Here is a 14,127-nt window from a genome sequence, read left to right as displayed (position 1 = left end):
AACGCTTGCTTTTGTTTTTATTCTGTAGGAATCTTGAAACCAGCATCAATTTTTTTTGTGAATCTGGCAACAATACCAATAACACCCAACCTTGTTTTCATCGTCAGAGAAGCCTTGGTTTGGTTTTGAATCTTTATCTTCGGACTGACAAAGCCTTGATAGGTTATTCCTGGTAGTTTCGCATACATATAGAGACTTTTGACGCAGGGCCAGTTACCGAGGTTGACAGAGAGAAGTTCCCGATTTTGAAGTCTTGTTGCCAGGGAATTATTCCATCCAGTAGGTGCCGCTGAATGGAGAGCAGTCCTTGAAACGCGTTGCGCAAACGCACACCCCGAGAGTCGAACTTGCACCGCGTGATCGTGAAGCTTCTTCGTTCACGAAGCCACGCGCTACCCAACTGAACTATCGCTGCGGCTAAAAAAAATATAAACAGCAAACACCTTTCCTGCGTAAGTCGAACTGTTACAAAAATTTGAAGTCACAAAGAGCGTTTTATTAACAAGATAGTCATGTTAGCGAAATAAAGTTGTTCAAATGAGCTAATGGTCGAAGACACAAGATTTTGTTTTTGTTTTTGTTTGTTTTGTTTTATTATCTTTATCCTGCATTGCGGGAAAGCGGACTTGAGCGCTATGCATCGGTGTACGCCTTCCGACGTACACCTGACCCACGTTGCAGCCGACTGCAATGTCTGTTTCCGGTTGTCTACTGTATTTATGACTTAAATTTGGTACTACCCATTACTCGAAATCGATTACTAGGTAGAGGCAATTATCGTAAAGTTTCTTGCCCAGAGAAACAACAGCAAGTGCGGGTGGCTGGAGTCGAACATGCAGGCTCTCGACTGCAAGCCCAACGCGCTAACCACTCGGCCACTGCTGCCGATGGTGAAATGGGGGATAATGGTGAAGGTGGGTGAAGATGGTGAAGGTGGGGATAAAATATGAATCTTGGGCTGCACTTTGTGTGTGAAATCTTCAACAAATATGCTCTAGTCTAAATGACGGTACAGTTTGCACAAGATATTAAAGATACGATTAGTTTTGGTCAGTGACGTAAGTATACAATTTTATTAGGGGGCAAAGCAACATTGGTGTGAGCAAATATTTCAATATTTGAAATAAAGAGTTTGTTTAAAAATATAGCTACTGAATACAGCCAAACATGTATGAAACGTCATTCAACATGTAATACAATGTCATGCAATGATGTTAAAAACTCTTTTTTTGGGAGAGACAAGATACAAATTTGCAAGCTCCCCCTCCCTCCCATGGCTACGTTTCAGTTTTAGTATCAAAGCTGACTGGCGATTCCTTCTTTAATGACTGCGTAAGCCACAACCCACGCTTGAACAACATCATCAGTTGCATTACCTTGCAGAACTGACTTGATAACTTTAATCAGAACACTTCCCATCGCCTGTTGGAGTAAAAACGCTTCAAATTAAATACAAACCTTTTATTCATAAACTAGTTTTACAGTAACTAAAATTTCACACCATCGAAGTCTAGCTCTTGATTATGTGATAAGTAGTCTACTCAAGAAACTGATAAAATTACTTCAAGTGTAGATGAAATATTCTTTTTATGCTAATGCTGCGGGTTCGTTGTAGTAATTGCAACTTTTCACCAGCTTTCGAAACGTAGTTCCCTATAGTCATGTGCTTATGATTAGAGAACTGTGTTTCGAAAGCTCGTGAAAACAGCGAACCCGTAACGTTAAGTTGAAAAAGAATATTCAATCTACACTAACTTGTGAAATAATTAACGATCATGCTGCTAAAAATAAAACTCAATTTATTATGATTTTGCCTATAAAAAGTTGTTTTTAGACTACATTTGATCGGGGTCAAATATTTGGGCATTCCTCCAGCAGCCACTTGATGGTGGAGTCCTCCAGCGTTCAGACTAATTGCCTTTGGTGGAGTAAAAGTGAGGTGGGCCCTATCAGCATCTGTGGCATGCAACTGTGATGCAGACGAACAGACGGCAGATCACATACTCTACCAATATATTAATAGATTGGCATCCAGGTATCAAGTAGCCTGCACTGTACAATGACATTAATCTTTTGCTGCGCAAGATGGCGATTTATGAAGCAACTTATCCTTTTCCTTTTGAAAAGCAAAGTAACAAGGAATAACTTTGTTTTGACTTTGGTAGCTATCCGATAGAGATAAACTCTTAGTGAGACGATTGCCCAGATAGAAAATCAACCGTTTTTTTTTACATTCTCTAGACGTTGAATCAACGTAAAAAATGTTTGCTGCCTGGTGATATAAAATGAATAGTAATCTAAAAGCGATTGTAGAAAATGTGCTGATCAAACATTAGCACGACATGCTAACTCAGTAAATTATCCAATAACTTTGCACAGTGTTATCTCTATTGAAGGTCAACGAGCGGCTTAAGATCGTCATTTGTATACGGTTAGTGTTTAAAATAACTTGAATGCAAATAAACTACATGACTAAAGTCAAAGGAGAGGTTTCAAAGTCAAAAATGAACCACAGAGCTGGTAAATACGTCTAAAAATAACAGTGGAGTACACACCAGTACTTAGAAGGCCAGGCTCAGCAATGTGCTGCAAACCTTGAAGTTAAAACGTTTCACTGATAGACAGTTGCAGCAAATTTTATTGTTACAAATTGATACTTGTGAAAACTGCCTTGTGGAAGTAAATTATTTAGTTTTTGACTTTATCTGAAATGTCAGTCATAGTTTTTCTGATAGAAAACAAAGTTGCAATAGATTTTGTTGCTGCTTTGTCCAGTTGTTTATGTGGTACTACGACAGTTTATCGAACGACTATTGATCGAACGACTATTGATCGAACAACAGTTAATCGAAACGACAGTTCATCGAAAGAAAATTAATCGAACCGCTAACCCTAATCCTAGATAAAACTTGTTTCGGGAGATTCGTCGTCCGATAAACTGTCGTTTCGATAAACTGTCGTTCGATTAACTGTCGTTCGATAAATTGTCTTTCGATAAATTGTCGCATCACGGTTTACGTCTATGTGAGTAATGGACTCACAACAAAGTCTTTTTCAGGAATTTTCTTGAGCTTATGAAACCGACCCAAACCGTGCAGGAATGCTTCCAACTCTGACGGATTGTCCAGCGATTTCACCACCCTTCCAATGGAAGAAGCAACTCTGGAAATCATTTGTGTAATTTTAATAATACAAGTCGGGCAGACAACAATAATGAGCAAAAATAATAATCCAATTTATCAAACTCAGTTGATTTTTGCCTGATGATCTTTTTCCCCATTTTATTGAATAAGACTTTGATTTTCAGAAATAGATAAATAGCTTCTTGATGAATTGGCCAACTCGATTGGCCTGTTGATTTCGTTGATTGTTCATGACATGTATTCAATTGGATCTTAGCCTACTACTTACTTTGCTCCATGGGTGACAAGCCTTGGATATTCTTTTATATCTTTGAGATCAAACTCTGTACCTTCTGGAGCAAGCCGAACAAAGTAACCAGCAAACTTCACTTCTTCAGCAAAAAGTCTAAAATGCATCATTTAAAACAAAATATAAAACATCATTTTTGATTATGGCATACTTCAAGAACATTCTAAAGAACGTGTATTTCATAAAACCTCAACAAAATATACCCCAAACGACTTTAATCTAAACAAAACCTCAACAAAAAGTCCAAACAAACTGCAAGTAAGTGAAAAAAACAAATCATTTACGTTTTCGTTTTGGAAATCTATTAGGTTTTTGTTTGAAGCATCTAAAGCAGTAGTTCCCAACCTGGGGTCCACGGACCTTTTGGGGGTCCGTGAAAAAGCATTTGGGGGTTCATGATTACCTTGATGAATTTTGGAAAAAAAAAACGAAAAGCGATCTTTTTGCTTTCATTTCTCTCTTTAAATGCAAATGTGCCAAGTTCAAGCCCGCGAGAATAAACCAGGGTTATCTATAACTAGTTATAGATATCCCTGGAATAAACTGTACCGGGATGCATTAAAATAAATCTATGCTGCTGCCCACAGTGTACAACTGTACATTGACCTTAAACTACATCTACCACAACGCATGTCGATTACAGTCAAATCAGCATTGGCTCGTCTATTTCGTAATAGAAAGCAGAGAGAAAAATTTTGCGCACACTTGGAAACCCTGCAAATCTCATTTCAACGTTATTTTAGTTTAGAACACCTGCCGAACGAAGTTGAAACATGGATTCAAAATCCTTTTCTTTTTGACTTGAACAACATTAGCGATGACGATCTCAGTAAAGATGACCTAATTGATTTGAGATCAAAAGAGTTATTACGCATTGAATTTCATTCAAAAACTGTGAAAGAATTTTGGTGCTCACAACTGCAAACCTACCCATTCTTGGCAAAGCAAGCGATTATTGTTTTGTTACCATTCATAATCATTTACCTTTGCGAGGCAGGATCTTAGCTCTTGCTACAATAAAAACTAAACATCGAAATCGCCTGGACGTTGAAGATGACATGCGTGTTGCATTGTCAAAAACTCAACCACAGTTGTCGTTTAGTTAAGGAAAGGCAACAACAGCCCTCTCATTAAATTTGCTCACGTTGAAAAAGTTTCGGCATGGCACTTTTGGTCACCCATGGCCACCTAAAGATACGGCCTGATTTGTCACATTTTGCAGAAATTTTCAGGTTTTTCTAACTTTGGGCGTACGTTTAAATAAATTTTTCTAAAAATTAGAGTTTTATGCTTTCTTTATTCTTTTCCCCAGATGACACAATAGGTTTTAACATCTTCACATGTTGAAAAACAGAGAAAATTTGATTTCAAAGATTTTAGTCAGACTGTTAATTTTCAATAACAGTCTGATTTTGCGTTTTTCAACTTACTTTTTCTCATTTGCTACTGCTTTCCCAAGGCAACAAAAAATTTTATGTCATTCGGAAACCTCATGAAGTAAAAACATCTCAAAAAATATCAGTCAAGCACCACCAGTAGCTGTAATCAAAATCTGCAAAATGTGACAAATCAGGCCGCATCTGCAGGTGGCCATGGGTCACCTTAATATTCAAATACTGCTGACATTTCTTGAACAATTCATTCATTTTCTTATTTGAGCAACTATTTAATCTGATATTTGTTGCAGGAGTCATAGCATCAATGCAATATGACACAGTACAGTAGTTGAGTAGCATAATTATTACCAATAGTATGTTAATTGAGTTTCAGGCAAAATTTTAGGTAGGGGTCTGCAGAATTAATAATTTGTCTAAAGGGGTCCGTGACAACAAAAAGGTTGGGAACCACTGATCTCAAAGACTAGTTAGAGTTTCTGGATGCTTGGCAACAGAGGTGGATTTAGAAGGCAGAGTAAAATATAAGGCTGTGATCCCAATCTTGGAAGTGACCGCGCTAAAGTCAGTTTGTGCGTTTTCACTTTTGCATGCATTCAGTCTGTTTGCATAACTTTTGCATACCGGAAAAAATTGTTTTAATACAAATTTGAACAGACAGCTTAATAAGCTTAATTAGACAGCTTTTAATTATAGCTAGCGAAAAACTGTGCTAAATTGACATTTTTTATGGCAAATGTGCCAAAAAACTGATATAGCCGAAGTCTCCATCTGAAAAAATGCCAATTTGAAATTTTATTTCTTATATCACATAAAAATGCTCAGCAGCACGATTGAATGGCTGTCCGTGGATGACTGGATCCGCATCTTCATATGGGTTGGCATAGCCTAGAGCCCTAGATTGTCCGTTCAGATGCCTTTTCTGCCATCAACCCGTCGTCGGATCACTCAGCAATCAGCATGCGACAACTCGGCAAGTGCTTCAACTCAGCAAGTGCTTCAAAGCAAGTACATTTCAGCTATTGCCCAAGTCAGCAAATGAATGTTTTATCTAGCGTCAGACTGGCTTGGTCATCACTTGCTAAACTAGCTGGTCACTGGTCAGTGGTCACTCAGTGAGGTAGGCCTACATCTACCAATTAGCAGGATGACAAGACAATTTCTACTGAAGTTGTATATTTTGAGACGTGCAGTTATTTTGTCACAAGAAGACGTCGACAAAAGACAATGGCTTGCTTGATTGATTGAATCTTTATCCTCGGACTGGGTAAGCTTTTTGCAGAGCTTAATCCTGGCAGTTTCGCATACTTGTAGAGGCTTTGAATCACTGACGCAGGCCCGGTCACCGAGATTGACAGAGTGAAGATTCCGATTGTTGAAGTCTTGTTGCCGGGAAATTATTCCATCCATTAGATGCCGCTGAATGGAGAGCAGTCCTTCACTTTATTCACAGATGACGCGCTAACGAATTGAGCTATCGGGCTTCGTTTGGAGTCGCGGGCAATGTCACAATTGAGAATAAAGTTCCCACTAGGCACAAAATTTCTGTAAAATTTCGAGTTTACTGTAGGTAAACTTACTGATGAAAGATTGCAAGGCCTACTTCCTTCATTCCAAGTTTAGCTATTTCTTCCCATGAAGTCCTTAGGAGACCTACTTGATGGTCAGAAAGAGACATATTGAAATATAATTATGTTAGTCAGAAAAAATACAAGTTGTTCTGCAAGCAAACGACCTTTTACATCAATCAAATTAGTGCTTAAAAAACACATTATACCAGGCCTACATCTTCCTTTATAGGCTCAATGCTGCCTCTTTGTGACGCTACTGTCAAAACTGAGAAAGTTACAAACAAATTGAAACCACTAGCCATCAGTAGTCTCCTCTTGTTATGCCCGCACCCGGACCAGACGATATTGGGCTTATTAAGCGGGAGACAATTTTCTGCTCCTCCAATACATTCAGTAATTCCAGATGGGGTCGAATTGGGCTTAATAAGCGGGCGGACCTATTAACCGTGGGCTTAATAAGAGGGGACTACTGTAGCTAACTACCTTATATGTCTAACTATGTAGCGGGGCCTACTAACAACCAACATATCAGTGAAGTGTTTACAAGCTGAGTAGAGAGTATTCTTAGTACTACAATCGATTCCACATGGATGCTATCAGAACTACCCTGTTGCAAGTATGCAGCGCAATACAAAGATAACAAAGGGGAGATAAGGCTGGCGATAACAAAAAAAAAAAATTTCATACAAATGACGTTACTTGACGAAAAAAAAGTAATGTCGGTTAGTCTACTCAATCTACTATAGAGGGAGAGGGGGTTAATCGGCTGTTTTTTAAATCCAAATTTAGGCCTAGTTTTAGAATACAACAGGACATTCAAAGAGTTTAATTGTTATTATTAAACACATTAAATTTGCTGCAAGACTGCCTTAAACATTTTTCTGGTTTTGGTTTTATCGTAAAACACGAGAAAGTGGTCATATCGCTTTGTGCGCATGGCTGCGCGCGTGTGCAAAAGCGTGGTATTGTTTGTTTTTGTTTGTTTATCTTTATCCTGCATTGCGGGAAAGCGGACTTGAGCGCTATGCATCGGTGTACGCCTTCCGACATACACCTGACCCACGCTGCAGCCGACTGCAATGTCTGTTTCCGGTTGTCTACTCTACTTATGACTTAAATTTAGTACTACCCATTACTCGAAATCGATCACTAGGTAGAGGCAATTATCGTTAAGTTTCTTGCCCAGAGAAACAACAGCAAGTACGGGTGGCTGGAGTCGAACATGCAGGCTCTCAACTGCGAGCCCAACGCGCTAACCACTCGGCCACGGCTGCCGACTTATTACAAACAATATTAATATTATTAATACAAACAGCTTGTATGAAGCTGTTTGTAGTTGAGCCGCCGTAAATTAACCAAAACGTATCTTCAAAAACTACTTTTCAAAAAATGTAGTCGATTTTAGCTTGTTTTGTTATGATAACTGATTTAACTGATGAAACGCCTTTGATTTCTGTCGACAAACATTTACTTTGCATTTTCGATTCAAGCGCTCATTCTGAGATTCTCCGCTCAATCTCTCTCCTTCTACCTGTCTATTTTATCTGCTGGTTTCAAGTTCATTCATTCATTCATAGCTTGTCACGCCAGTGTCGGAGCCAGGTAAGAGCATTGTTTGTGATGTTTTTGAGGTCGTTGTCATCACATGAAGGGCTAAGGGGGCAGTTGGTGAGGATGTGCTTCATCGTCTGATTGTCTAGGCCGCAATCACACATTGGGTCAGGAGTCATCTTCACGATAAAATCTTCACGATAAATCTTTTTTTACGATAAAACCATTTTCGATTCAAGCGCTCATTCTGAGATTCTCCGCTCAATCTCTCTCCTTCTACCTGTCTATTTTATCTGCTGGTTTCAAGTCAATCACGTAGATTGATTTGAGTTTGGTATGCTTCTGCTGCAACGACCAATTGAAAACTCCAGACTGACAACTGCTGCTCAAGATGCTTCTCAGCAGCAAGTTCTTGTAATGGATGTTTGTCGACGCGAGGTGGTTGTTGAGAAAGCTTTATTAATAGGACATTAGACAAATAATGTCCTGATCCTGGGAAGTACACTTTCAAAAGGTAATTCTTTTCCAATGCACGGCATTGCAGTCCAGGCAAGAAAAGACAACATTAATAAATGAACTTTCATTTAATCCTACCGTGCATCAGGTCTAGATATTCACTGGATGCTCATTGTTAATTAAACTGCTCGTGTACTTGTTTTACACCCAGCCTACTGCAACGGTTTCGACCCCAAGAAAAACTGCTTACTGGTAACCTTTCAACTGTGTTTCTAAACTAGCATTCTTTAAATATGCTCCACATAACATTTGCTAACTGTTTTCTGTAGCTGACTGTACCAGCAGCATTACAAATTTTCTGCAATTGTAAAAAGAGCCTCATGTCGCGGTACCAACTATACCGCTCTTCTAGTATCGTGAAAATAAGGCAATCGCTGTGAACCTTCGTACTCTCTGGTTCGACTCTGAAGGTGTGCGCTTAAGCAACGGAGTCTAAGGACTGTTTTCCGTTCAATGGCACCTACTGAATGAAATGATTTCCCTGCAACAAGACTTCAACAATCGGAAACCGCACTCTGTCAACCTCGGTAACCGGTCCTGCGTCAAGAGCCTCTACAAGTATGCGAAACTACCAGGAATAATCTGTCAAGGCTTTGTCAGTTCAACTTATACAAAAAAAGGAATTAATTTTGTAAATCTAATTCAATCAACTTTATCTGCTTTTGTTTCATTTATCTTCTGTTCAGGGCCGTTGAGAGGATAATTAGGCCCGGTACCAGGTTGAGTATCAGGTACCATTAAGATTCTCGTGCCCCAAACCAGATCACTTTTTAGAAAAACGCACTATATCCAAACGCAGTAGTTTTTTTCAAGTTCCTGAGCCCCCTGAGAAAGTTCCGGGCCCCTAATATCATCTCAGGCCGGGTTCAAAAGTACGTCCTGGACTCTCCTGTCAACGCTTCTGTTTCTGTCTATCTGTCCTGTTTGTTGCTTAGTTAAATAAAAAATGCAGTCTCTGAACCGTAGTTGCATTAAATTAAACCCTACTACTGAGATTTAGCACTGAAAAACTAAAATACTTTACAAAGCAGTTGGAAGCCAAAACATTTTCGAATTTTAAGATATTTCGTTTAGTTTCAACACTGAATTTATTTGTCTTACTTTTAATTTCCTTTGTTTCAAAAGAAGCCGTTTCGTTTTTGTGAGTTCGAAACGATTGCCAGTTGGTCATGTTCACGAGTGTTACGTCACAAAATTATGACAGCATTTCTATTTTTCACCCAAATAAGTTGTTTTGTTTCGTTATATTTCTAATCTACTACTTAATGAAATTGCTTCCAGCAAAACAAAATTCGTTTCTTGCAGCCCTGATAATTTGGTTTTATTTTAAAATTGCTACGACTTGTCACAAAACCACTGCATTTGATTTGCTTCTGGCGACACTAAATAACAAGACCTATTTTTATCATCTAAGATTTCCAAATTTTATACACAAAGGTCACTGCAGTGATCTTACAACCCTCAAATGGTTAATTCGAATTTATTACTTCCGTGAGCGCACAAACGTCTCCTCCTTGGTGTGCTTTAGCCAATAGTCTGTCATAAATGCTGATTCAATCAAGAACATGGCAAATGTTCAATCACGCTCTGGATCAAAGAAAAGACGCATCGAAACGCCGGTTACCGCGACAGAGCCTATTGTAGAAAACTAGTGGTCTGGTCAATATCTGAATATTACATAAGACAAAATATTTGAAGTCAAAGTTTGCACTTTTAAATTCCTGTCGAAAAAATTGAACCTTTTTGTTTGATGCTCACGCCAATCAAATAAAGCCAAGACTATGAGCATGATATGAAAACTAAAACTTAAGCTTTGAGAACCTAACCAAACATAAGTTTAGAAACCAATTAGATCACAGAAGACAGTTTCTCTTTGGTTCAAGAAAATCACCTTTGAAATTTTGAGTTTGCAATGAAATCGTGTAATAACCGAAGCACTTGTTTGACAAAAGTTCTTTTTTGTCTTTTTTGTCAAAACTGTCTTCTTTTTGTTGCCACTACTGATCAGGCATGGAGGAATCACGTAGGCTTCGCGGCTTGGACCCACCTATTTTATTTTCTGGGTGGGCTTGACGCATCCACTTTTGAAAGCCAAATTTCTTTGAAAAGTTAGCGGAAAAGGCAAATCAGAGATGAAATTAATACAGTAGGGCAGTAGGCCTACTGTGTGGCCGGCTACTGTATTATTGTTTGTAGGCTATCTATCTGCCAACACTGAAAAGAAAAAAATTAAATTGTTTTTCGCCATAGCCTAAGGTCTTTAGACAAGTCCAGTTTCAAAGAAAACTCAGAGGAACCTCATTCTAAAAAGTATAACTGTGTGTGTACTGCTGCCTTTTGATTTGTGTACATCGCCATATTTTGTAAAGCCCTTATAGCCTAGGCCTATAGAGCAATTTTGTAAATTTTTGTCTAAAGCTGACCCAAAAACGGAATTTTTTTGCTTGTTGGCACGAAAGGCAAACATGAAAACAATGTATAAACGATTTCAAATATTAGGAATGCAATAATGTTGTGGGGGGTCTGGGGGGTTTTACCTCCCAGAAGTTGGATTGACTTTGACTGCTGCGCCTCTGGGCCCACCTACTTTTAAAATGGTTTCTCCATGCCTGCTACTATAATAACTGTCTGCCACCATCATTATCATCAACAACAGGTCATGCCACTGCTGGCAGATCACATGTTTTCACAAAATTTTATATTCCTTTCAAGCAGATGATGCCAAAGTTTTCTTCGATAGCCTATCATCTCGAAATCATTTCATTCGATTTTTTGTCATTTTCAGCAAACTTTGATTTCTATGATTGGATTGTTTCAACAATATCAAGACTTGAAATGATGGCTAATTGGCTAATGGCTATCCCTCATTTTCGAGGGTGATGGTCTTCGTGTAAACGCTAACTGGGAGATCTTGAATGACTTCAAAGTCCATTCTTAGCTAAAAGTTTAGCTACATTTAAAACATTCAAGATTTCTTGAACTTTAAAATACAGTGCAGTCAAAAAACTTTTAATACTATAACAAAGCTAAACTTATAACATTCTCTAAACAAGATAGTTTCTTCCTGACATGGTGATCCTTCAAAGCCAAGATTGTACTTCGAAGAAGTCACAACACTACCAGTGCTCACTACGTGTATACTAGGGACAGTAGAATATCGGGATGCGCAACTACATCCGCTTTTGGCTTATCCGCAACACTAGAAGGGTTACGATTTTTTCCGATTTACAAAATAATGTACATTTTATAGGTTATATAAGAAGAATGAAGTTGGTTTTAAAGTAATTTAAGGTTTTTAGTTGAAAACAAGCGAGCAACAAAGCGTGAAAAAAATGTCAAATTGGCAATTGACCCTTCTAATGTTGGCGGAACAACGGAGTTGCGCGTCCCGGTATCTACCGCCCCTAGTGTATACACGTAGTAGTGTGATGTCTTTTGATAAGTAGATAAATCTAGTCTTTTTGTTTGCCAAACTGCATGAGTCTGACTGTTTTAGAAAGAGGAAGACTTGTATTGTCTAAAAGTGGAAAGAAATAACTAGGTTTGTATTTAAAATTTTTCTGCAATTATCAATTATTTACAAAAAACTGTCATTTTTTGTGCAAAGTGAGGTATATCCACTTTTTTTCTTCGCAAAACGCGTCGATATCTCCGTGACAACCTTTGTGCGACAAGCGTAGTACTTGCCTGACATCTACCGGTGAAGTTTATCGCAGTTTGAAGATTTTTTTCAGATATCTAAACGGAAGCAAAAAAAAAACTCAAAAAAACACAGAATTTTTGTAGTTTGTCAGAAATTTTAGTCATTTAAGGCATTTAAAAAAAAAAAATACTCAAAATTTGTAAACATAGCCTACTGTAAAAGACTGTTGAAAATGCAACAACTTTCATGTTTTGATTTTTTTTCTAGCAGTTACGGTTCTCAAAATACAGCAGTTCAAAATGAAAGCCTTTGCTCAAGCTCAATCCTGAAAATTTCATCAAAAAAAGCGTGGCACTGAAAGAGTTTGCAAACTCTCATATGGCTAAAAAGTCCGATGCGTGAGCGTCAGGCAGCAACGGTTTCATATAAAGCCTGCCACGGGTGATGACAGAGAATTCATAAGTTTTATCCATTTCGACGCTTGCCCTCTTGGTTGGTGATATACGTATTCTCATAGTTCTTGGGGGCTCCAACATGGAGGTGGCCTGTGGAAAGTTCTTTGAATAAGGTGATCTTAGGAGTCTGTGATTGTCCATCCTGGAAACATGACGGTATATTTTTAACAACAAAGACTCCATGCTGGCAATGCCTGTTTGATGATCTTATTGTCTGGGACATGCTTGCTCCAATGGTTGTTCAGAATGATTCTGAGGCAACGTTAGATTGAACATTCCAAAAGTCATATATGTTGGCGATACACCACCCAAAACCATCATGATCCATTAAGGAGAGTTGTTAAAACGACCGCCTCATAAATCATGATCTGTGTTTTATTTTGTAAGTGATGATTGTTCCAAACTCATCCATGAAGTCTTTCGAAAGCAGAATTTGCTTTGGCCAGTCTGCACTTGATTTTCTCATCAATTTTGGCATCTGAAGATAGAGTGTATCCTAGGTATTAAAACTGCTGCACTGCAGTTTCCAAATGGTCAACAAATAAATGAGGGCGGCAGAATATTTCCTCAGGTGCAGGTTGATGTAATACTTCCGTCTTTTTTAGACTGATCAGTAGCCCGAACATTTTAACAGCTTCTGCAATACAGGAAGTTAAGCGTTGTAGTGATTCTTTTGTGTGAGCAAGCAAGGCTGCGTCTTTTGCAAAAAGCAATCTCTGAATAAGCTGTTTCTACGTTTTTGTTCGAGCTCTGAAACACCGAAGATTGAACACGGAATTGTAGTTCCTTGTAGCGTTGCAGTTAAAACGAACTTAAATAGAACTAGTATTGGTGCTAAAACACAACCTTGTTTAACACCATTTGATATACTATAACGTGCAGATAGGTCATTGTCATGTTGTAGGCTACTTATTGGTCATGTTGATTGGTGTGCAGCTGCATGATTATACCGAAAACTTTTTGGCAGACAGCCTAAACGTTTCAAGATATTATATAGAGACCCTTTCTATTTATTGCGTCGAAGGTTTTAGTGAGGTCGACTTAGGTGAAAAAGAGAATCTTATTTAGTTTTCTGCATAGGCTATTCTTTTTGACGAAGAAGAAATACCATGTCGATGGTGCTTCTAGTGTATTCGCTCTCAACCGCACTGTCATTCTGCGAGGTAGCCTACTCTTCAACTATGGAAAGTAGCCTGAAGCATTCGTGCAAAGATTTTACTTGCAGTGGAGAGAAGGGTAATTCCACAGAAGTTAGAACAGCAAAATTTTGTCCGTTGTTTTTGTGCAGGGGCATTGATGGTTGCATCACGTAGGTCTTAAGGTAATTTGTTGCCATCCCAGCTTATGTGAAAACGTTTGTGGAGTTTTCCAGGAAGAGAGGTCCACCATGTTCCAGATCTCTGATGGCATGCCATCCATACCAGCAGATTTTCGCATCTTAACTCGTATATCGCTTTGCAGTAACAAAGCTTGTAGCAACGTTACTCCACAACAGACGATTCCAAGTTATCCTGAATTCAAAAACAAGCCGCTGGCATCATCAACGGAATGGACTTCCTTGCTAG

At 38.6% G+C, this 14,127-nt stretch overlaps 1 protein-coding gene across 1 annotated transcript; it reads right to left on the bottom strand.

Moving 5' to 3' along the window:
* Positions 1–480: 480 nt before the first annotated feature.
* On the bottom strand, positions 481–6,547 carry LOC145780079 (neuroglobin-like). The gene is made up of 4 exons (XM_082591789.1): positions 6,407–6,547; positions 3,412–3,528; positions 3,042–3,162; positions 481–1,422 (listed from the first exon to the last, which is right to left on the bottom strand). The coding sequence occupies exons 1-4, from the start codon at positions 6,502–6,504 to the stop codon at positions 1,297–1,299; spliced, it is 462 nt and encodes a 153-aa protein (XP_082447915.1). The 5' UTR covers positions 6,505–6,547; the 3' UTR covers positions 481–1,296.
* Positions 6,548–14,127: the final 7,580 nt, after the last annotated feature.

This window comes from Aplidium turbinatum, chromosome 11, assembly GCF_918807975.1.
Source record: "Aplidium turbinatum chromosome 11, kaAplTurb1.1, whole genome shotgun sequence".
Lineage (NCBI taxonomy): Eukaryota > Metazoa > Chordata > Ascidiacea > Aplousobranchia > Polyclinidae > Aplidium > Aplidium turbinatum.
The sequence above is the reverse complement of the archived record's forward strand: the minus strand, read 5'-3'. Positions and strand labels throughout refer to the sequence as shown.